The sequence below is a fragment of the Myripristis murdjan genome, chromosome 9 (genome assembly GCF_902150065.1).
Source record: "Myripristis murdjan chromosome 9, fMyrMur1.1, whole genome shotgun sequence".
Lineage (NCBI taxonomy): Eukaryota > Metazoa > Chordata > Actinopteri > Holocentriformes > Holocentridae > Myripristis > Myripristis murdjan.
The window spans coordinates 26,396,999-26,419,251 of record NC_043988.1 but is presented as its reverse complement, the minus strand read 5'-3'; the positions used below and the strand labels follow the sequence as shown (position 1 = coordinate 26,419,251).

Below are 22,253 nucleotides of genomic sequence, written 5' to 3'. Positions count from 1 at the left end.
CTTTCATGTGTTCTCCTCTGCTTTGGAAGGCGACTTGGCAAGTTAACACCTGTCACAGTGACCTGTCTTTAACCCTTAGTCCTGGATCTTTAGGCATATTTCAGTATGAATTTATGTATTTTAATTTGGGTTTTTGGTAAGATATGAGGGTTTTATCTATATGTCTTACTGTGCAGCACTTTGGCTACCCCTGTGGTTCTTTTAAATGTGCTATACAAATAAAGTTGTATTGTATTGTATTAGTGTCAAAGCAGAGACAGAGGGAAAAAAAGCAGAAATTATCCTTAACCACCAAGGGGAAACTGAATCTCAGCCTGTACGTTATATAACATTTTGGCTTTTGATGCAAACTACGGTAACTTTCTTTCAGAGTTTGTAATGGCTTCAGCTGATATTCATGGCAAATACCTGAAAAACTTGACAGTGACAGTGCACAAGATGAATTTTGGAGTCAATATTATTTGGCTTGGGAGTAATTCTACCATAATAATAACTCAGTAAAGCGCAGTGATCACTTAAAAAAAACAAAAATTAAATCTCTTCATCATTATTAACAAATCCAACTATCCTTGAAACAGAACTATTTCTTTAATCTGTCCGTAAAGCACTTGTGTGAACTGAACTTCACCTTGTGTGTGTCTTTCTCTGCTTTTCAACTCTCTGGGAAAAAAAAAAAAAAAAAAAAAAAACATACTGAAGGTGAACAGACAACCCACTCCACCATTTAATATTTTTTTTTTTTTTTTTTTTTTTTTTTGTAAAGTGTTTTCAGTTCATGGCTGTGTGAGGCACTTGTTGAGTCATTCGGTCTTTTACCTCACTTGGACTCTTGCTGCAGCAGCGAGTGCAAACATCAGATGCACATTGTGAAGGTGATTGCTTGCTGAAATGTGCAAACGCTCGCTGACAATTACAGCACGTAGGTGTTTAGCTGCATTCAAAGTGCAGATGAAAAGCAATAGGCTGTTGCCAGAGGAGACTACCTTGACAGAGAATTTATACTCCCATTCATCTATGCTTAATACACATTGAGAATTGGGTAACACTTTGTGTGAGCATTGCCTGTTAAGAAACATGGCAAAAAGTAAAAGGGGTAACCTCTCAATTGCTTTGTAGATGTTAAACTCTTAATCTCCTGCTACCAAAATATCATGTTTGATTTTTATTTATTGCTTACACTTCAGCAGGCACATATCTTGGTATCCAGCTGCTTCATTTTACATCTAAAGTGGAGTAAAATCATGCTAGAATCCAATTAAACCTTAGATGAGAAAAGAGCACAACAACTGGCAATGACTAATAAAGGATTAATGATTAGAAAGGAGAGTAAGTTAATCATTGACTAATGACAATGACAGCTATATAAAAGTGGAGGAATCTTGCGGCTGGTTCCCATCCAGCAGCCCCCTGTCCCTGCCTGCATCCTGTCCTCTGCTCCAGCCATGTTATGGGCGGCGCTCTGCCTGCTGCTGCTGCACACAGCGGCATCACACAACCAAATCTGCCCCTTTTACATAATAGTCCAGAAAGATGACTTCAGGTCACTGTGAGTATGCTTTCTTTATTATTTAGTTAACCATGGAGGTGGAATAGAAATGATTTACACTTTAAATGCCATTTGGATCAAGAAAAATAGGACAATATGAGCCACTTTCATAGATATGAATTATTATTTGACCATAAAGTTTTTGCAGTGGAGGTTTCCATTGAAAAGAAAAAGTCTCGCTGTGTAAAACAGGGTATGCAACTGAAACCTATGGACTCAGGTCTATGATGCTGTACGTTTATATTTATATTTATATTTGAATGGCTGCAAAATTACATGTTGTCATCTGAAAGTGTCTCAAGTTTCAGCTATTGGGAAATATGTGAACATGCAACAGTTTATGAAGCCAAACAATTTATTGAAATGAGATAAACAAAAGCATTTCTTTTCCTATCAATGTAGGTAAGGTATTTATGTCAGAAATTACAAGAAACTTATGGGAAATATGTGAACATGCAACAGTTTATGAGGTCAAACAATTTATTGAAATGAGATAAACAAAAGAATTTCTTTTCCTATCAATGTAGGTAAGGTATTTATGTCAGAAATTACAAGAAACTTATTCCAACTTATTCAAACTTATTACTTTTTTACTTTTTTTGCTCTTAACATGATTACAGCTTGGTTTTATTGTTAAGGTATTGGGTACTTTAGTTTTGTTCACCTCTGATCAGAAATTTCGGGGGGGGGTTCATAAACTTGTTATCATAATTTAATTTTCAAATTTAACAAAGGCAGTGTATTCAGTGTATTCATGTTTAGCAGCATTTGATCATGCTGAACAAGTTTGAATTCAAAGGTGATTTTTAAAAATTCAGCTTTTTCACTCAGTGCTTTGCAGATCAAAGGCTCTCCTACCCTCTCACCCATATTTTGAAATGACCGTGAAAATGACACCCCCTAACGTTAGACTCTCAGTGAGATCAAGGAAAAACTACACAAAAATGGAGGATACCGTGCTAAGGGGGAGAGAGGGAGCCCCTGTGCAGGGCGCTCAGCTACACAGTGTATTCACGGTCTTCATGCCTCTGCCTCAGGGTTTTAGTGAGTCTCGCCCAGAACCTTCCTAACAGCACCCTGGACGAGTTGGCTCCACTCCTCGATCAGGCTCAGACTCTTGCCACCATGTGCTGCTCTGCTGAGCCCAAAGGCGACTGCGACAAAGATGTGGTTAGTGCGGCCTCAACATGTTCACTTTCATTGCAAACACCGATTAAGATATTCGGTCACTGTGTATTATAATGTCTTCATGACTACATGAGCCATAAGAAAGGTGTTTTTATGTGTTGTGTCACTTCATGAAGCAAATCAGACACAGCCTCATCTTGTAGTTTTGCAGGGCATCGTGGGATACAAAAACTGTTGATCCATACTTACAAACTTCTTCTACTTGTTTATAAGGCTCTCAATGGGTTAGGACTGGCCTATATTACTTATTTTATAATCCTTCTCAGCCTCTTAGATCCTCTGCCGCTGTTTTTTTAGATACAAACTATCACATAAATAAGAAAATCAGGAGCACCAAAATTGACCAAAATGACAGTTGAAATCTTACTTATTCACCATTGCTTTTAACTAACTGCCAAGCGTCCTTTGTTTTATTCTTTTACTCTGTTCTTTTACATATTTTATTGTTTTTAAGTCCTCCTTTGTCTTAGTTTTTATGTCTCCCTTTGTTTCTAAATTTGTTTTATCTCCATCTTTTATGTATCTTACTGACATTTGTTTTATTGCCTCTGCTCTTTGTTTTTCAGATTGCTTGATTTTATGTATGCTCTTGTTTTTAATCCCGTTTTATACTCTTTTTTCACCTCATTGTAAAGAACTTGCAACCTGCTGTAATACTGTGCACAAATTATTTGTGTATTTGTAAGGTGGAGGTTTATTCTACCAAAACTTGAATGAACCACCTGATGGTGCATCAAGGTGAAGAGGCCTCAACGCACGTGGTTCAGTCACTGAGTAGTGACTGAACCACATGACTGTGATTGTGCTGGTTGCTATGGATGTGACAGGAACCTTGAGTAAAAAGAACTAGACCTTTCCTACCCAATTTAGCCCTTTCTCAAAGTGGAGTTGCACATCAACAGCTTCCCCATGATCAAACTGTGTTCAACAGTTTGCATGAGAGCAGATTAATGCACTAAGAGGTCATGAAAGACTACAGTTTATTTTGTGAATATATGCGGAAATGATCCCTTCTGCACGTGGGCCACCTCGGCATATTCTCTCACCTGAATCTGTCTTTTCTTGGCGTGTGTTTTCTTGCAGGTTGAATGGCTGTGGAGTACTGTGTGCGCCTCTGAGTCGCTCGTGGAGAGGAACAGCTTGAAACCCTGCTGTGAGAACACTGAGAACAGAACATGCTTCAGGTACCAGAGTTATTATAGTTCTGTATTTTTCATTAGTTTTTACTTTTATTTAGTTTTTTTTTTTAATTTGGTTTCAGTTAGTTTCCAGAGTATGTTTGCTCGTTTCAGTATTTTCAGTAATTTCAGTATTAGTCTTAGTTTTTTTTTATTATTATTATTATAATATGGGGGGTGTTTGTGCAGAATAGATATTACAATACAAATACAACAGTTTGTGAGGGCAAAATGACAAAGACTAAAACTAAAGACGTTTTCTGTTAACTTTCACTTTTTTCTGAAGACTAGTTTTTATTTTTATTTCAGTCAACTAAAATGTTTTTTTCACATCCAGTTTTAGTTTTTAGTTTAGTTTCAGTTAACTATGATGTCCTCGTCAGTCACCAGAAGTACAACATTCCCTCCGTCCCGCTAGCGGACCATGAGGTGCCAGCTGAGGAGGTGTGCCGCGACTTCCAGAAGGACAGAGACGATTTTCATAAGAGGTCACTGACATGCATGCACACAGAAACACACACACCTTAAATATGCATTTTTATCACGCAACTGTAGCACACATAACCACAGCAATTCTATAAGCAGCCATAAATAAGGACTACAAATGTCAAAGCTCTTGCAAAGGATTTTTTAACAGAGCATCATTCAGGGATATCATTCAGTTGGATGGGACAAATATGAGACACTTTTCGAAGAGATAAGCTTTCAGCCTGTAGCATTAGATGGGGTGCGCCTTTTCTGATTGGAGTGGCAAGGTCATTCATCACCAAAGAACCAGGAGGAAGAAGAGCTGAGAGCAAGTCAAGTGCTGACCAGGTCTGAAGTGTAATGAAAGAGAGGCTGGCAGCTGGTAGTGGCAGAAAGCAGAGCACAGGTTGGCGTGGAGCCGCTGTATTCCAGGAGGGAGATGACTACACCTTGGACAAGAGAGAGACTCTGATTGATGTCGGATGCTGTAGAGTGCAGACCTGCATGATGCAATGTGAGCCTTACATTACATTCGGCCGTCTAAAGTCGAAATATTAAAAATGTTGGGCAGTCTGGCCGCGAGTCACAGCGGTCTTGTCATTAGTGATGGAAATATAGAGGGCAGGCAGGATGTTACAGCGTCAAAAATCATCTCGCTTCTTGAAGGTTGAAGTGAGTGGTAAATGTCAAAGGCAAGAAGGGAGTCACGCTTCAACTTTAATGTCAGAGGATGGAAAAAGCAAACAGCATCCCACGGGTCATGTTTAATTTCACCTGATAAACTTACAGGCGCAATATGCAATTTTATGGTGTGTCAACCCCATCTCATTATCTGCATGTGTATGGGCAACAAGGAAATCTGAGTTTTAAACTTTTAGGGTTTCATGTATCATGGTTAGAGGCAATATTTTTACACCACGATTTAAGGTAAGATAACACATAAGGTTACAAATGTTTAACAAGCAACATGTGGCCATCAGGAAGAGAGCAAACGTGTTTTCTGCTATATACAGTAAAGTCTACAACAAGTCATAATGCTCTGCTGTTGAGAGCAAATGGGATGAGGGTGAAAGAGAGGCAGCAGCAGTGCTGGGCTAACAGCATGGCTACACACAGCACACGTCTCTGAGCTGAACTACAAAAGACGGTTTTTAGTCCACTGTGGTTTTGGTTAATTCTCTATGATAACATTTTCCCAAACAGGCCTTCAAGAGCTTGAAATGTATGTGTGTTCGCCTGGCAACACCATACTATTCAATTTTAAATTCAGTTGGGCCAACAGCCTATTTAAAGCTTTTGAATGTCATAAAAAATAGTCATAAAAATTTTGGTCACATATCTGACCAGCCACATCAAAAACTGCTAAATAATAAAAAAGCCATGAATGGATAGAATCATAACAAGTCACAAACCAGTTACACACTCAGTTTTGCGTTTCAGGGTGGACAGAGACATATTTTCAGTCGAGCACTTGGCCTACTTGTGACTCTCAATAGCCAGTTGTTTTGAAAAGCTACTAGGCGTGGTCGGGATGGCGTCACATGAGGAAAAAGTTGATTTGTGAAAGATATCCTGCTTGATGGAAAATGTCTCTCTCGCTGGTTTTGCTTCCTGGCCGTTTACAGATTTTAGACCACACTCGCAGTGCTGTAACTATTTAGACTACACAATAACAATGCTATGAACAATAATAATGATAATGATAATAATAATAATAATAATAATAATAATAATAATACAATTTGAAATAGCCTATTTTATTCAAGCTCGCTGGGCCACCTGGAAGTTGCTTCTGGGCCAGAATGGATTTTTCAACCCTGTAAAATGGTCATTTGAACATTTGGGCAAGTAAAGTATTACAAATTAAAACCTGTGCCTTTGACTAGAGTAGTAAAGTTGTCACATTGACATGATGACTAATGATGAGTGTGTGTGTGTGTGTGTGTGTGTGTGTGTGTGTGTTTTGTTTTTCCTTCAGGTTCATTTTCTTTTTATCCAAGAGAAATGACAGGATGCCTCCCCCACTGATATTGAGGTTTGCTAAAAAATACAGCCAAACGATGGAGTCCTGCTGTGGAGAGGGTGATCTAATGAGCTGCTTGAGCACCAAGGTGTGTTCACCCTCCATAAACATGCCCCTAGATACTCAAGCACACACACACACACACACACACACTAGACGTAATTAGACATATGCAGGCATGCTCCTCCCTGATCAATTCTGAAATCATTTATTCACAGTTTTTTCACGATTTGCAGGAAGGTTTTGCTCTTGGTGTCGCTTTAAGGAGCCAGATGAGAGAACTGACAGCCACCTGCCTCGTCCAGCAGAAATATGGAAAACCCTTTGCTAAATCCAAGTAAGACATAAGCTTATGTGTGCACAAGGCAAGAGATGGAGCCGCTGAGAATGTGTAAATGTGTAAATAAAAGAAGGAGGTGCATTTGTGTATCTGCATTCTATTTCCAAGCCTTTTTCCTTGCGCTTTTGTAAAAACATTTTTTTGTTGAATTTAAGTCTGTTTAGCACACAAGTAATATCCTTCTTTTATTTGCACATATTTTAGCAGCTCCATCTCTTTTGTGTATATGGTTCTTGCCCTTGAGCATCATTATAATTTCCTCACACTTGTGGGCAGCGGGTGTTTATGTAAATGCAGAGGACATTCCACGTTTCTTCAAGTACATGAAGTTGTCATTTTGCCCAATCACATCTGTGCTTCTAAAAGAACTGTTTACTGATGAGAGACTGTTACTGTAATCCCTCTGTCATGTGCATCAACCTTTTTTCCACTGCATTTAAATGGTGAAGTCTCTTGCTAGAATGGCAGCGCAAAACTAATCCAGGAATAACCCTTCATATTTCCTAAGTAAATGAGATCTTCTTTCACTGCACATTCATATATGTGTTCATTTCCTAGGAAGGTGGTGGAATACAGCCAGAAGTTTCCTCAAGTGCCAGTGGATGCCATACAGGCCATGAGTGAGAAGATCGTAGAGTCTTATGCCCCCTGCTGTCAAGGAGACATGGTTACATGCCTGAGGCTGAGGGTGAGACACCATAAACCCACTGTCTGTACAGTAGGGGTGTGTGTGTGTGTGTGTTTCTGTGTGTTCATGATAGGTAAATCTGTTCATGAATTGGAAAATAGATTCTTAGCTACACGGATCACCCCGATTGACTGAGTTTTTGTTTTGTTTTTTTCCACTTATTTAAAAAAAAAAAAAAATAAGACTCAGTACCACCTTAAATGATATGTTATGTTAGGATGGATGAAGGCTGATTTATGCTCACTATGGTGTCCACAGTGCAAATGACACAAACAATGTAATTACAGGGTGAACGGCGCTGAATGTTGGCCAAAATAGAGCTCCTTAATTGTGCTGTGCAGCTTGCAAATTTTGCAGTGACATGGTACAATGCTGTGGAGGCCATATTGGATAAACAAATGATGACTGGTTGAAGTTACAACCAGGAAGGGACGGGAATTTTCAGATATGTCACTTCTTTGATAAGCAAATGGAGGACACAAAATGGTATGAACACTCCATTTGTTCATGCCATTTTAACCACAAGAACCATGAATGACCAGCCATTTGCCGTGCCGTTAGTGCCGTGAGCACCATGAACACAAAATGGAGCATGGATTACTCTTAAGTGTGCACTTGTCCTCTTATCACCTAAACAGAAGCAAGCTTTTGATGAGGCATGCACCGCTGACAGTGCTTTCCAAATGACCGGACTTGCAGCGTGCTGCAATGCAGATATCTTCAGTCGTGGTCACTGCATCGCCAGCTTGAAGCCTGACCCCAAGCCTAATGGCCTATCAGAAACGTATAACCTGACTGATGATATCCAAACTGTATGTGACAGCTTCCTCAAGTCTCCTGAGCAAGCCATGGAAAAGTATGCAAGAATACATATGTACTTGTATTCACCCATTCTTACAACACCCCAGTGCCCCAGCACACATGCATGTCCTTGCACCCCTTTAATGTGCATCCTGTCTCCTGGTTAGCTCACTGTGTGTTAACTGCTGTGAATGGCAGGCTGCTGTATGAAGTGTCCCGTCGTCACCCTGAAGCATCCCGGGTGGTCATCTTTCGTTATGCTGAACCAGCAGAGCAGGCCCTCAGAGAGTGCTGTCCCCGCGAGGACCGTGCCGACTGTGTCAAGACTGCAGTGCGTAATTTCCTAACACAGGCTCCAGTTATTATTTGAAGGAAAAACTCAATATTTTTATAAGACTTGATTGATTGTACTTCAAAGGAATCAGTGGAATGGTCCCCAAAGAGCTAACTCCATCTATTGTGAGTTGGCTGGCTGAAACAAAGACTTTAAGTAAATGACATTACCTCAGTTAATCAGTGGTTTTAATTCTGGTTCTTGCAAACCTCTTTGTAGCTTCCTTTAAAAATGCGCATACCTACTTGGTGGCAAAGTGTTACTCAACTGTAAATTCAGACACCAAAGTTGAAATTTTAATCCATGTCTAATAATGTCACACTGTTTGTCACCTATCAGATGGCCAGGAATAATCTTGAGGAGGCCATTGTCAAAGACCTTTTCCTTTACAGGACTAATGCAGCTGCAAAGAGACAGATGGATAACCAGAATTTTGAGATTGGGTAAGACGTCATGCAACTAGTATCGAAGACTTGTCAAGTTGCATTGTCAAATTGCCTGCAGGATTGCTTATTTTTAGTGTGAAAATATTTAATGGGTGTGAAAACAGTTTTCTTGGTGTGAAATCTGCTGGATCTGAAACCCTGGATGCTCCTCTGTGGCTCTCTCTCTGTAGATTGATCACTGAATACACCCAGGCCATGCCTCAGGCCTCCTTAAACGACATCCAGAGGTTATCTGTGGCAGTGGTTGAAGTCTATGACGAATGCGTAAACAATGTCACTGACCAAGAACTCCTGGCATGCGAGGACAAGGTGGGAAAGACACACATACATGCACACATCTGACATATTATGAACATATTACTCAACAGAGTCCACAGAAACACAGACAAACTCTCACCTACCATCCCATTACAAGCAAGTCACCATCTCTCCATGTGTCCTTCCACAGCTGACTGACTTAATTGATGTAATGTCTCACGAATATGACCCTGCCAGCATTAACTCACAAATCGCCAACTGCTGCAACCAAAGCTATTCAACACGCCTTCTCTGCATCTTGGACATGAAGCCCGACACTACCTTCAAGATAGATCCTGAACTCCCGTGGGCTAAAATTTGCCCCAGGGAAGAAGACCCGTTTCCTTTTAGGAGAAGGTGAATGGATCTTACGCTGTATTAGTTGTAAATTGATTTCTAGAACTTCTAGAAACTTAATTTGTGGAAATTAATAGTTTTTTTTTTTTTTTTTGCCTCTGTTTTTAGTTTTGAAGAAGAAGAAGAATGCACTTTATGTATATAGCTTTTTGACAACAAAAGCAGAATAACCAGAAAATAAAATAACATCAGAAAGCTGTACAGAGAGGCCAAATAGGAGAAATATAAAATTAAGGTAAACCTAAGATAGGGTTAAAACAGGAAAGCAAAAGATGCCAAATACAGTAGAGAGAAAGCAGACGGATCTAAAATAATAAAAGAGATGTTTAAAATAGCCGATGTAAATCTTTATTTTTTTATTTTTTTTTTTATTTGTTTATTTTATTTCGGTCCATTTAAAAAAAAAAAAAAAAGAAGAAAATACATAGTTTACAGTCTAGTCCACTAATAGTGGTACCGAAAAGGTATAGGCTGAAGCCAAAGCTTATTTTGCCCACCCTTTTTACAAGGAAACTATGATATTTATTAAGAAAAACAATGTCACAGTTTTATATACGTAAACTGAAAACAAGTTAAGGGAAAAAATTTGTGCATAACAGTAATAATCTTAAATTATTCGCAAAAAAAAAAAAATTTGTTTTCTTTATTTTCATGACTATTTACATTGTAGATTCTAACTGAAGGAATCAAAACTATGAATGAACATATGTGGAGTTATGTACTTAACAAAAAAAGGTGAAATAACTGAAAACATGTTTTATATTCTAGTTTCTTCAAAATAGCCACCCTTTGCTCTGATTACTGCTTTGCACACTCTTGGCATTCTCTCGATGAGCTTCAAGAGGTCACCTGAAATGGTTTTCCAACAGTCTTGAAGGAGTTCCCAGAGGTGTTTAGCACTTGTTGGCCCCTTTGCCTTCACTCTGCGGTCCAGCTCACCCCAAACCATCTCGATTGGGTTTAGGTCAGGTGACCATGGAGGCCTGGTCATCTGCCGCAGCACTCCATCACTCTCCTTCTTGCTGTGGTAGCCATGCTGGTTCAGTGTGCCTTCAATTTTGAATAAATCCCCAACAGTGTCACCAGCAAAACACTCCCACACCATCACACCTCCTCCTCCATGCTTCACAGTGGGAACCAGGCATGTGGAATCCATCCGTTCACCTTTTCTGCGTCTCACAAAGACAAGGCGGTTGGAACCAAAGATCTCAAATTTGGACTCATCAGACCAAAGCACAGATTTCCACTGGTCTAATGTCCATTCCTTGTGTTTCTTGGCCCAAACAAATCTCTTCTGCTTGTTGCCTCTCCTTAGCAGTGGTTTCCTAGCAGCTATTTGACCATGAAGGCCTGATTCGCGCAGTCTCCTCTTAACAGTTGTTCTAGAGATGGGTCTGCTGCTAGACCTCTGTGTGGCATTTATCTGCTCTCTGATCTGAGCTGCTGTTAACTTGCTATTTCTGAGGCTGGTGACTCGGATGAACTTGTCCTCAGAAGCAGAGATGACTCTCGGTCTTCCTTTCCTGGGTCGGTCCTCATGTGTGCCAGTTTCGTTGTAGCACTTGATGGTTTTTGCGACTCCACTTGGGGACATATTTAAAGTTTTTGCAATTTTCTGGAGTGACTGACCTTCATTTCTTAAAGTAATGATGGCCACTCGTTTTTCTTTAGTTAGCTGATTGGTTCTTGCCATAATATGAATTTTAACAGTTGTCCAATAGGGCTGTCGGCTGTGTAGTAACCTGACTTCTGCACAACACAACTGATGGTCCCAACCCCATTGATAAAGCAAGAAATTCCACTAATTAACCCTGATAAGGCACACCTGTGAAGTGAAAACCATTTCAGGTGACTACCTCTTGAAGCTCATTGAGAGAATGCCAAGAGTGTGCAAAGCAGTAATCAGAGCAAAGGGTGGCTATTTTGAAGAAACTAGAATATAAAACATGTTTTTAGTTATTTCACCTTTTTTGTTAAGTACATAACTCCACATATGTTCATTCATAGTTTTGATTCCTTCAGTGAGAATTTACAATGTAAATAGTCATGAAAATAAAGAAAATGCATTGAATGAGAAGGTGTGTCCAAACTTTTGGCCTGTACTGTATATCTATCTATCTATCTATCTATCTATCTATCTATCTATCTATCTATCTATATATATATATATATATATATATACACATATACATACATACACTATATTGCCAAAAGTATTCGCTCATCTATCCAAATCATTGAATTCAGGTGTTCCAATCACTTCCATGACCACAGGTGTATAAAATCAAGCACCTAGGCATGCAGACTACTTCTACAAACATTTGTGAAAGAATGGGTCGCTCTCAGGAGCTCAGTGAATTCCAGCATGGTGCTGTAATAGTAATGTAATAGGATGCCACCTGTGCAGTAAGTCCAGTTGTGAAACTTCCTCGCTACTAAATATTCCACAATCAACTGTTAGTGGTACTATAACAAAGTAGAAGCGATTGGGAACGACAGCAACTCAGCCACGGAGTGGTAGGCCACATAAAATCACAGAGCGGGGTCAGCGGATGCTGAGACGCATAGTGCGCAGAGGACGCCAACTTTCTGCAGAGTCAATAGCTTGAGACCTTTAAACTTCATGTGATCTTCAGATTAGCTCAAGAGCAGTGCGTAGAGAGCTTCATGGAATGGGTTTCCATGGCCAAGCAGCTGCATCCAAGCCTTGCATCACCAAGCACAATGCAAAGCATCGGATGCAGCGGTGTAAAGCACACCGCCACTGGACTCTAGAGCAGTGGACACGTGTTCTCTGCAGTGACGAGTCACGCTTCTCCGTCTGGCAATCTGATGGACGAGTCTGGGTTTGGTGGTTGCCAAGAGAACGGTACTTGTCTGACTGCATTGTGCCAAGTGTAAAGTTTGGTGGAGGGGGGATTATGGTGTGGGCTTGTTTTTCGGACGTTGGGCTCGGCCCCTTAGTTCCAGTGAAAGGAACTCTTAATGCTTCAGCATACAAAGACATTTTGGACAATTTCATGCTCCCAACTTTGTGGGAACAGTTTGGAGATGGCCCTTCCTGTTCCAACACGACTGCGCACCAGTGCACAAAGCAAGGTCCATAAAGACATGGATAAGCGAGTTTGGTGTGGAAGAACTTGACTGGCCTGCACAGAGTCCTGACCTCAACCCGAGAGAACACCTTTGGGATGAATTAGAGCGAAGACTGCGAGCCAGGCCTTCTTGTCCAACATCAGTGTTTGACCTCACAAATGCACTTCTGGAAGAATGGTCAAAAATTCCCATAAACACACTCCTAAACCTTGTGGACAGCCTTCCTAGAAGAGTTGAAGCTGTTATAGCTGCAAAGGATGGGCCCACATCATATTAAATCCTATGGTTTAAGAATGGGATGTCACTCATGTTCATATGTGTGTGAAGGCAGCCGAGCGAATACTTTTGGCAATATAGTGTATATACATTTTTTTTTTTTTAAATATATAAATCAATAACTAAAACTACAAGAATAAAAGCAATAATAACTATGTCAATAAAATAAGAAGACAGAATTGAAAAGAAGTTGCCGATACTGCGAGTCTTATCTCCTCCGGCAAGTCGTCCCAAAGCCGAGGGGCCCTGATGGCAAAAGCTTGGTTGCTTTTAGATTTAAGCCTCGACTTTGGAACGGCCAGAAGGGCCCTACCTGAGTATCTGAGGCCGCAAACTAGCTCATCGAGGGTCAGCATTCCTGTTACATAACTTGGAGCCAGGCCCAGACGTGCTTTAAAGAAGATCAGTAAAATCTTAAAATCAATTCTAAATTGGACAGGGAAAGCCAGAAAGAAGCCAAGCTGCTGCATTCTGAACTAGTTGGAGGCGAGACAGAGTAACTTTTGGTCTATGCCAGAGAGGAGGGAGCTACAGTAGTCAAGTTTAGTCAAATATTTAATACATATTCAGCAGAGCAGATATTAATGGATGCTGAAATGGTAAACATATTTTTGTTGTTATGACTCCTAAAGCTGCTGTGTGTAAATGTATGCTTATGTGTGTACCTCCAGGCTACTCCATGCTGTGATTAGACGTAACATCAACATCACAGATGACCGGTTGGGGGTACTCTTTAACAAACACGAGATCGAGAGCTACAGGCGCTGCCGTGAAGTTGCACAGGTCAGCTTCAGCCATCACGTATCATCATCATCATCATCATAGGGCTGGGCGATATGGACAAAATCAAATATCAGTATATGTTTGACTGGATGCCTCAATATTGATATTTGATGATTTTGTTGGGTTGACTATGGGTGCTTTTATAGGATAGTTATACACAAAATATTTTTGATCAACAGTTCTTTGTAATGTATGATGATAAGCAGGTAGAGGCAAATAATAACATCTACAATGCTCTAATGAGTTCAGAAAATCGCTGCTTCCTTTTCCTATAATGCAGCCTTTAAAACCAGGAAAAGACATCATTTATGCCAAATCATGATACTACGATATTCAAAATATCAAACCATATCTAGTCTCAAAACACAATATTGAGATATTGATATGTCGCCCAGCCTTTTACCATCATTCACAAACATTATTGTTGTTATGATTTCTCTTACTGCTGTTAAACATGAATTTTCCCCAAATTTTGACTGGACAATTTGTTTTTGACATTTTGTTCAGCTTACAGGCTGATGAATCTGCTTCATAAGAACCGTAACTAAGCTGGTAAGATTTCACTCTTTTGCATTGTGCTTATTTCTTTGTTAGTGACATTTCTTAGCTCATGCAAACTCAAAATAGTCAGTGTGCCGCTGAGACTATTTGAGAGTGCCTTCATTTAAACCCCAAATATGCCAGTGGACTGCTTGGCTCTTGTTTATATGTCTAAATAAATGTTAAAAAAATTAAATTACAAATATTGGTTGGTCTCTCACCATCTGAAAACACATTAAAACTCCTTTTTAGTGGTCACATACAGAACTGGCAGTCAGTTACCAGCTCAGATCAGCAAAATACTGTAAATCAGTGGTTGTCAACCCCAACTTGATACACATCAGGCCGCAGACCTGTATTTATTAAGATGCACTCTCAGGGATCCCCATCTGATAAGATTTTGTTATCCAATAACTGTCTGTACCATAGATTGGCAGAATAACAGTGAGGAGTGTGAAACCTATGAACTGAATAGTCATTCTTATACATTCGTTCATTGGGCTAACTTCTAGCCAATGAAATAATATTAAAATTAAAATACTCCATTTTTTTCTGGGGACCCCCTGGAACACCCTCAAGGACCCCTGGCAGTCCCCGGACCCCAGGTTGAGAACCACTGCTGTAAATCACTCAGTAGAAAAAGCCGGTGTTAGTGCAAAAGGCCTTCAATAGGTGGCACCACACTGCAGTTACGGGTTGGACATCTATGATGTGAACTGCACACATTCAGCAGTAATTATAGTTTTTGCAGCAGCACATTTTTTCTCTCATGCAAATCAGGCTGCACACTATATTTACACACTTTGGCATGGAAATCTGAGCTTCAGGTTGCACTATACTGTTGTTATGCTTTTTTAACTGTAACATTGTCCTTTTTTATGAGCTTGTTTTTCTCTACAGCCTCCTCAGAAACACATCTACCAGTCCACCGCCCACCGAATCTGATGGACACTGGTGTATTTCCTGATTGTTATCAAACAATAAATATTTGAAATAGCCTGCTGCATACTTCCAAATTCCCTGCCTGACAATGATTTATCCATCTACCTCTTTATTTATGAGTTTTTTATTACCTTGATCTAAAATGTTTGATCTTAAACACAAAATGTTTTGTTGCTGCCCATGTATTTATTCACTGTTGCAAATTGTGGATACCCAAAGGAGTAAAACACACTGATGCAAGGTGTTATAGAAAAAACATATAATGTGTATCCGTTAAAATTAGAGTTCATAGAGAAAATACCAGCAAAAAAAAAAAAAAAAAAAGATGTCTTCACAGTAGCCTATAAAAAAGGTTTAAAAATAACAACAAAAATAATCCATTAAAATAAATAAAAGGGAAGAGAAACTGCACATTGAATATACATTATGGGGAATAATGGGGTCTGGTTTATAATACTTACATAACACCTTAAGAAGCTACTTGCTCATTAATATACTCAGTCATTGTTACACAGCAGTAGAACACTGTGTTTTCCACACCTTTTATGCTGAACTCATTTTATTAATTTTCTGTTATATTATATTCCCAAAATTGGTTTATTGGATGGACTGCTTATTTGGGTGAATAACGAGACTGAGGTCGATGTCTAATTTTCTTCTCATTTTATTCACTGACAAAATCAAAGTCGTGTCCATACCTCCAGCTAAAGAACAGAAACCTTTCTTCCGCTTTGTGTTGTCCATGTCAAGGCTGGCAGGACAATACAGTAATTTAGCCTTCGGCATGTTTTGATTACCTGTAATATCGTTACTGAAACTGAAACAATAATTTGCTGCTCATTATTGGCTAACATCACTGGGGCTTCTAAGTTAGCACTATCTTGTCATTGCAATTCCTCGATATTGGAAGACTGACTGGACTTTTGAATGAAGTGAGAATCCTTGATGACCGGCAGTGTTGTAAAATAATTATTGACATTGTGTCAAACAATCAAGTCTCAATATGAAGATTTATCTGGCCGTAATATTGGCTGATTGAAAATGTCCTTTACGGCTGCAGTCCGTGGCACCTCTGTATCTATGTGATGCTTGCCTCGCTTGTCAGTCTGCACAGAGACACTTCACTTTGTATGATTTGCATATTTGGTCTTATAGCTATCCAGCTGTAAAAAGCTTGTTTACCAATAATGGCTTGTCTGTAAGTTTGTGCATTGACCAAATAGCTAAATCAGTTACCACAATGGTTTTCACACAAGCCAACAAACTCGTAAGTTTGATTAATCACATTTTACATTCAGTATCCCACTGGGTTTCCTGTGGGTGTCAAATGTGTCTGCAAGGACATTTGTTCACTATGACTGGGAAGCCAATACAACAATCAAGATGGATTTGTGGTTGAAACATAGCAGCAATACAACTGAAAAAGGGAGAAAGAAGTGGAAAAAGAGGCCAACCAAAGCCAACAAAAATATGCTGTCAGTGTCAGGTTGTTGTTTCACACACTAACAGTGCTATATTGTACCTCTGTATATAGGCTTTTTTTTTTTTTTTTTTTTTTTTACACTGGCTGGTACATTATTGAAAAAAAGTTTGAAAACCACTGAGCCTGACCACAGCTGGCTGGCTAACAAACATCCATAGCTATAGTGTGTGTCACAGTCTGTGCACCACAATCATTAACCTGACAGAAAGACTGAATAAGCATAGATGAGTGCACCCTCCCTGTGCTATGCAGTTACAGCATTGCTATGAAGTGTACCAAGCACCTTGCACATGGACATGGCCCTGCTTTGAGGGTAGTGTCTTTCATGCATTCAGCTTGAGTGATGGGAGTGCATTCAGGAGCCATGAAAAACACCACGCCCTGCAAGGCTTGCCTGGACACGAGACCATAAGAGAACGCTGGCATTGTCTTTGTGGTACAAGAGCTTAGCTGTGTAGTTTACCTCAATAAACCAAAGCGTACACGCATGTGGTCTGTTTGCCCATCCATGGCTTGCGTAACTCCAAAAACTTTCCATCTCGTCTTATGAAAACACAATGATGTTGGTAATGATGTATTCCAATTAAGTGCAGTATGGTGAAAAAACAGAGTGATTATGTCACTGAGTACGGTATGTCACAAAACAAACTTGCTAATCCAATGAAAAACATAACACGGTGTGCGACATAGTCAGTGGTGCAAACGAGTGCTCAATACACGCTGGAACTTAACATGGTATGGCTGAGTCAGGGTTAGCGAGAACAAAGAGGATCAATTTCCTGTAACTCTGAGGAAGCTGTGATATTTGCTATGTGGCTGTTAGGGAGCAGACAGTACCTTTGAGGCACAACATGGCGAACCTTAATGACTGGTAGGGCGGCACTGCTGTGAAATAATAACCAAAACCAACGCCTAATAGTTTTATTAACCTTTTAAAGAGTGTCTCCCCACTTCACTGAAGCAAATGTACTGTACTGTGCCTTCGGATTGCTATTTTCTTCGACAATTATCCCTTCTGGGACGTGTCTTAAAGAGTTGTAGGCCTATCACAATTGTAAATCTGTTCTCAGACCATTATGAGATTTCACAGGATTATGATCACAGGAAAAGCCCAGCTGGATGTGTAGTTAGGGTTTAGTTTGTACATAGGGATAGCTGACTAATAAGCCTACTACTGTTTGGTGTTAACTAATAACATGTCAGAGCTGCGGCCTGGCGGGTGAGAAACTTGTAGGCCGCAGCTCCATTTTAAGTCCAATTTGGAATAACGAGGTGGGTCCAGCTCAAGAAAGTCAGTTGTTCCACCCTTTCATTAGCTGCATAGGGCACATTGTCATGTCTCAGCACGTTGGAGCATGAAATCCAATTCATAGAGAGAATTTTTTTTTACAACACATACACACCAAATAAAAATCTGGGTATACTGTACTATGAACTCTTGCCAGTGATCACCACAAGGCAACAAACAATAAACACAGTGACCAGTCTTTTCATAATGGTGTTGACATAGGTTTCATTTCCTTGAGATGGTTTATTGTAATGTTACATACAGCATGTGTGGTACTTACCATTATATATATTTTATATGTTGATCAGAAAGATCTCTATTATCTCTAAATGGTGGGCAAACTCCCTGTTTCACCAACAAGAATGTGCTTTAACAGAGTTTAGGTTGGCTTGCCCTCCACTACATCCCTGATTAGCCCCCCTTGCTCTGCCTCCACCCCCCTCCCACTGTTGTTGACTGGCTGGGCAGGTTACGTAACACGTTTATGCCTTACGCACGTGGCCATAGCCATAATAGTGGGCAATATTTAGACGGATTAAACATCATCGATCCAATGATCATAACCTCCATCTGCAATTCATTTTTTTTCCTTTTACCACGGCGTCGTAATAAAGCCGAGGCGGAGGAAACACAGTCAGATGATTTAAATTTCCACTCAAGGATGATTTACAAAAGAGTTATTCCATTTGGCAAGCGCTCCTCCCTGTTTTAACCATGCAGAATGTAAAGAGGGAAACCAAACTGAGAAGCACACAATGTGAGCACATATGAAGGAACAGGACAATGTGTTGCTAAAAGTTTTCTCCACCCCCTTTTTGAGATATATGAGGTACAGTATGTTTTGGGGGATGGCTGTGTCATCCCCATTCCTGCTGTAAATAAATAAATAAATAAATAGATAGCTTTTCACATTTATTTGCGTCTTGGGTAATGATGACAACCTTTCTCCGAGTATATCCAACATTTTTTATGAGCAATGGAAATATCCTATACTAATAGTAGCCTATAGGTGAAATAGTAGTAGTAGTAATATTTATTATAAAATCAGTTACACAGAGATTAGAGGGTTAATACAATTTAAAAAAAAAAAATGGACATTTCGACTACTAAACGGATTTTTGGCCTTTAAAAATATTTTATGACTATTATTAAAAGTATGTCCACAGAGGTCCAAGCCAAACCCCCCCGCCCCCCCCCCCCCTCCTAAATATGGTGTCACCATGCCAACAACACTGACTGACCACAACTCGTCCCTCTCTCTCTCTCCCTCACATTATTCCCCCTCCTTCATCTCAAAGCTGTCACCGTGAGCAGCGAGACGACGCTCAGTCCCCGCACAGCCGCATGAAAGCAGGCGACATTCACGGCAACATGTTTGTATGAGTCGGTGTAGTCGAGGGCAACCTTTCCGGGGGACGGACACTGCTGGAATCTGTGACATTTTCGACGCAGCCCACGGAAAAACCCACGGAAAAGGATTCTGGGGAGGGAAAAAAAGGGAAAGATAGAGGCGTGGGGCGAGAGTGAACGGCACATTTTTCTAAAGCTGGTGTCCTATTTCGTTGGTAAGTACATTTTCCTCCAGTAAAACGCTTCACTCTTTTCCTCGACGGGCTATCTCGTCGGGTGCTCACTTTCTAGGAGGATTTCTTTATGGTTACCGTCGTTTGCACTCTGAAGCAGCGGGCCTGGTGAGTGTTACAGTCGCGTAAAGTAAAGCTCAATAAGACAGGCTTGAATTAATCGGCATAGGCTGTGGCGCATGGCCACGCACCCTCTGACCCGAACCCGTGTGTGTTTGACAGGCGACATGACTCTAAATGGCTACATTTCGCCACATTTGGAGAAGTGTGCCTGTTATGTTACCACTACATGCAGTCACAGTGAATGGCGCTGCTACACGTGCGTAAGTCTACTTCCGACACTATTACAATAGTAGCAATAGTAATGCATTGTCTTGTGGCCCGTCCACTTGTCTGAATAACCAGCCCGCAGCCTAAAACCTAAGCCAAGGCGACTGCTTGGCCCATAGGATTGACCTCAGCGGACGTCTAATCGTTAGACTGTAGTCATGCGAGTCCATTTTATACTCTGCTGAGCTTTAAGCGCACCGAGCCGACTGTGTATTTGACGACAAGGCGGTCGACAACTGGGCATGCGCAGTGAGCACCGTCACTACCACCCCATCACCAAATGTGGTCTATCCCTCCACGCATCTCATCTGTGCATGCCTCAGTTCACTTCTGTGGTCTCGGTCAAGAGCTGAGGCTTTTCTTGTATTGTCAGTGTATCCTGGTATTGTAGTGGGATGTTTAACCGAGGACGGTCTGGTTTTTTTAGGTTATAGTTTGTTATTTTGTGCCATAGATAAGGCAGATCACTTGCTGATGTGTCTACAGTGACAATCAGTGTGACATACACCCCTGCTAGTAAGGGCTTGCAGCCTTTTTTCCAGATTGAACCTCTTCCACTCACTGTCACTGTAATAGCCGTAAATTATTACTAGTAAGACAGGTTGAATCTTCATGTTCATTATCCTGTATTTTCACATCACATAAACCTCATACAAAAGAAACCTTATCCAATGACCTACATAGGCAGCAGAAGTAACATTCAAGCAGCCAGATGTGAGTTAATGATTAATCTACAACTTATGATAAAGGGTGGAAAACAAGAAGCTCACTGGGGTCTACTTGTATCTGTGTTTCTCATAGTGTAATGCATATTTAGCCAAGAATATTTCACTGAAGTGCCTCTATATTGTGAGGCCCCATAAACTAGGAGTCCTGAAAACACCGGTGATTGCTTTATCTCGTCTAGCCATAAAGTCTATAAGCTAGATAGGACAGGCATATTATGATAAGATAGGCAGACTAACAACTTCCTTCTCTTGCTCACCTTTTATGCTCATGTGACACACATGGACGTAACATGCACTCTGTAAGTCTGTGTGCTTCTGTTAGGCAGCTCCGGCTCGTGATCAGAGTTAAGCAACAAAGGATCAGGTCGCTGTGCTCTCCTCTAACATTCCCTATATGGTTCATATACCTATATAATTGCATCAGTGTGTGAATGGCATATTCATACGCTTCAGCAGTATGTGGCCTGCAGTGTGACATATCAGAAAGTGTCTAGCCTGAGGCCATGTTTACTCTATGCCAAGTAAATCTTAAAATGCTGTTTTGCTCTTCAATCCTCACTACACCGCAACAGCATTGTCACAGTGTCTGAGACTGTGACTTTGAGTGTTTCAAGCCCACTGTCCACATTGAAACGCCCTCAAATGTACAAAGTCCCATATTGTGCATGCTTGCTTGTGATGTGTAGATCAGCTCTGATGTCATCTGAATACGCACATAAATCATCCGCCCAGATAAATTACTTTCTCTGATTTAGAGACCCACACCTGCATGGACATTTCACTCCAGCTCTATGTATCTCTGTAAGTTATTCGCTTTTTAAATAATCATTTTCATAAAGCTCTGTTTTCCCCATCCACACACAAATGCCAGGCCGGCATTTTCAGACTTACACAGCATGGAGACCGTATTTGAAGGCTCCATTTTCGTTGACAGAAAACGCTGGCTTAGTGTGGGTGGAAGGTTAAAACAGAGGGGAGAAAAAAAAAGATGTGTTTTCAAATTTACCTGGCTTAGTGTGGACATTGCCTGAGGTCCACAATCTCACTGTGTAAATGTGCACTCTGCATGGCTTTACCTATCATGCAAGCTTAAGCAATAATGAAATGATACTGGAATTAATTGGCATCTCTTCACTCTCCTTCACACGTGTTTACACCCGAAGTATTCATGGGAACTCATAACAAATAGCCAGCTGACAGGTATTGGAAGATTTCGATGGACTTGCTCCACAGGTTTTCACATGAACAATCTGGGACTTATAAAATTTAAAAGTTAATGTACCTGCCTGGTTTAGCCTGTTATCTCCTGCTTTACAACCCATTTGAAGCTGTCTGATTTGCAGAGGAACCAAGAAACACTTCATAAAAAAAATCTGTGTTGAATCCCAGCAGGACACACTGTAGTGATGCGGTCTCTACTTTGCAGAGAGGAAAATGATACTAAAAGAATATTATGTTGCCCTCTTTTGTATTGAGCCTTGATTTTATTTGTTTTATCACTGTCTTGCGGAATTAAGGTGGGTGCATCGAAAGATTAG

The 22,253-nt window shown here is 40.4% G+C and overlaps 2 protein-coding genes across 2 annotated transcripts in view; both read left to right on the top strand.

Moving 5' to 3' along the window:
• The first annotated feature begins 1,530 nt into the window (after positions 1-1,530).
• Positions 1,531-15,326, top strand: gc (GC vitamin D binding protein). Its single transcript, XM_030059689.1, has 15 exons — positions 1,531-1,546; positions 2,511-2,716; positions 3,818-3,918; positions 4,296-4,400; positions 6,359-6,491; positions 6,640-6,740; positions 7,302-7,431; positions 8,070-8,287; positions 8,431-8,563; positions 8,906-9,009; positions 9,183-9,321; positions 9,461-9,666; positions 13,710-13,821; positions 14,329-14,373; positions 15,262-15,326. Exons 1-14 carry the CDS (start codon positions 1,531-1,533, stop codon positions 14,338-14,340), a joined length of 1,716 nt encoding a protein of 571 aa, XP_029915549.1. The 3' UTR covers positions 14,341-14,373; positions 15,262-15,326.
• A 4,352-nt stretch (positions 15,327-19,678) lies between these two features.
• slc20a2 (solute carrier family 20 member 2) overlaps positions 19,679-22,253 on the top strand; it is a 51,370-nt gene continuing 48,795 nt past the window's right edge. The window contains 1 exon segment of the mRNA XM_030060345.1: positions 19,679-19,765. The gene's annotated coding sequence lies outside the window, so the exon portion shown is untranslated.

Excerpts from the sequence above, each read along its gene's own strand:
- gc (XM_030059689.1), top strand. Across the intron at positions 2,717-3,817 it reads GCGACTGCGACAAAGATGTG|GTTGAATGGCTGTGGAGTAC; the intron begins GTTAGTGCGGCC and ends GTTTTCTTGCAG. Across the intron at positions 6,741-7,301 it reads AAACCCTTTGCTAAATCCAA|GAAGGTGGTGGAATACAGCC; the intron begins GTAAGACATAAG and ends TTCATTTCCTAG.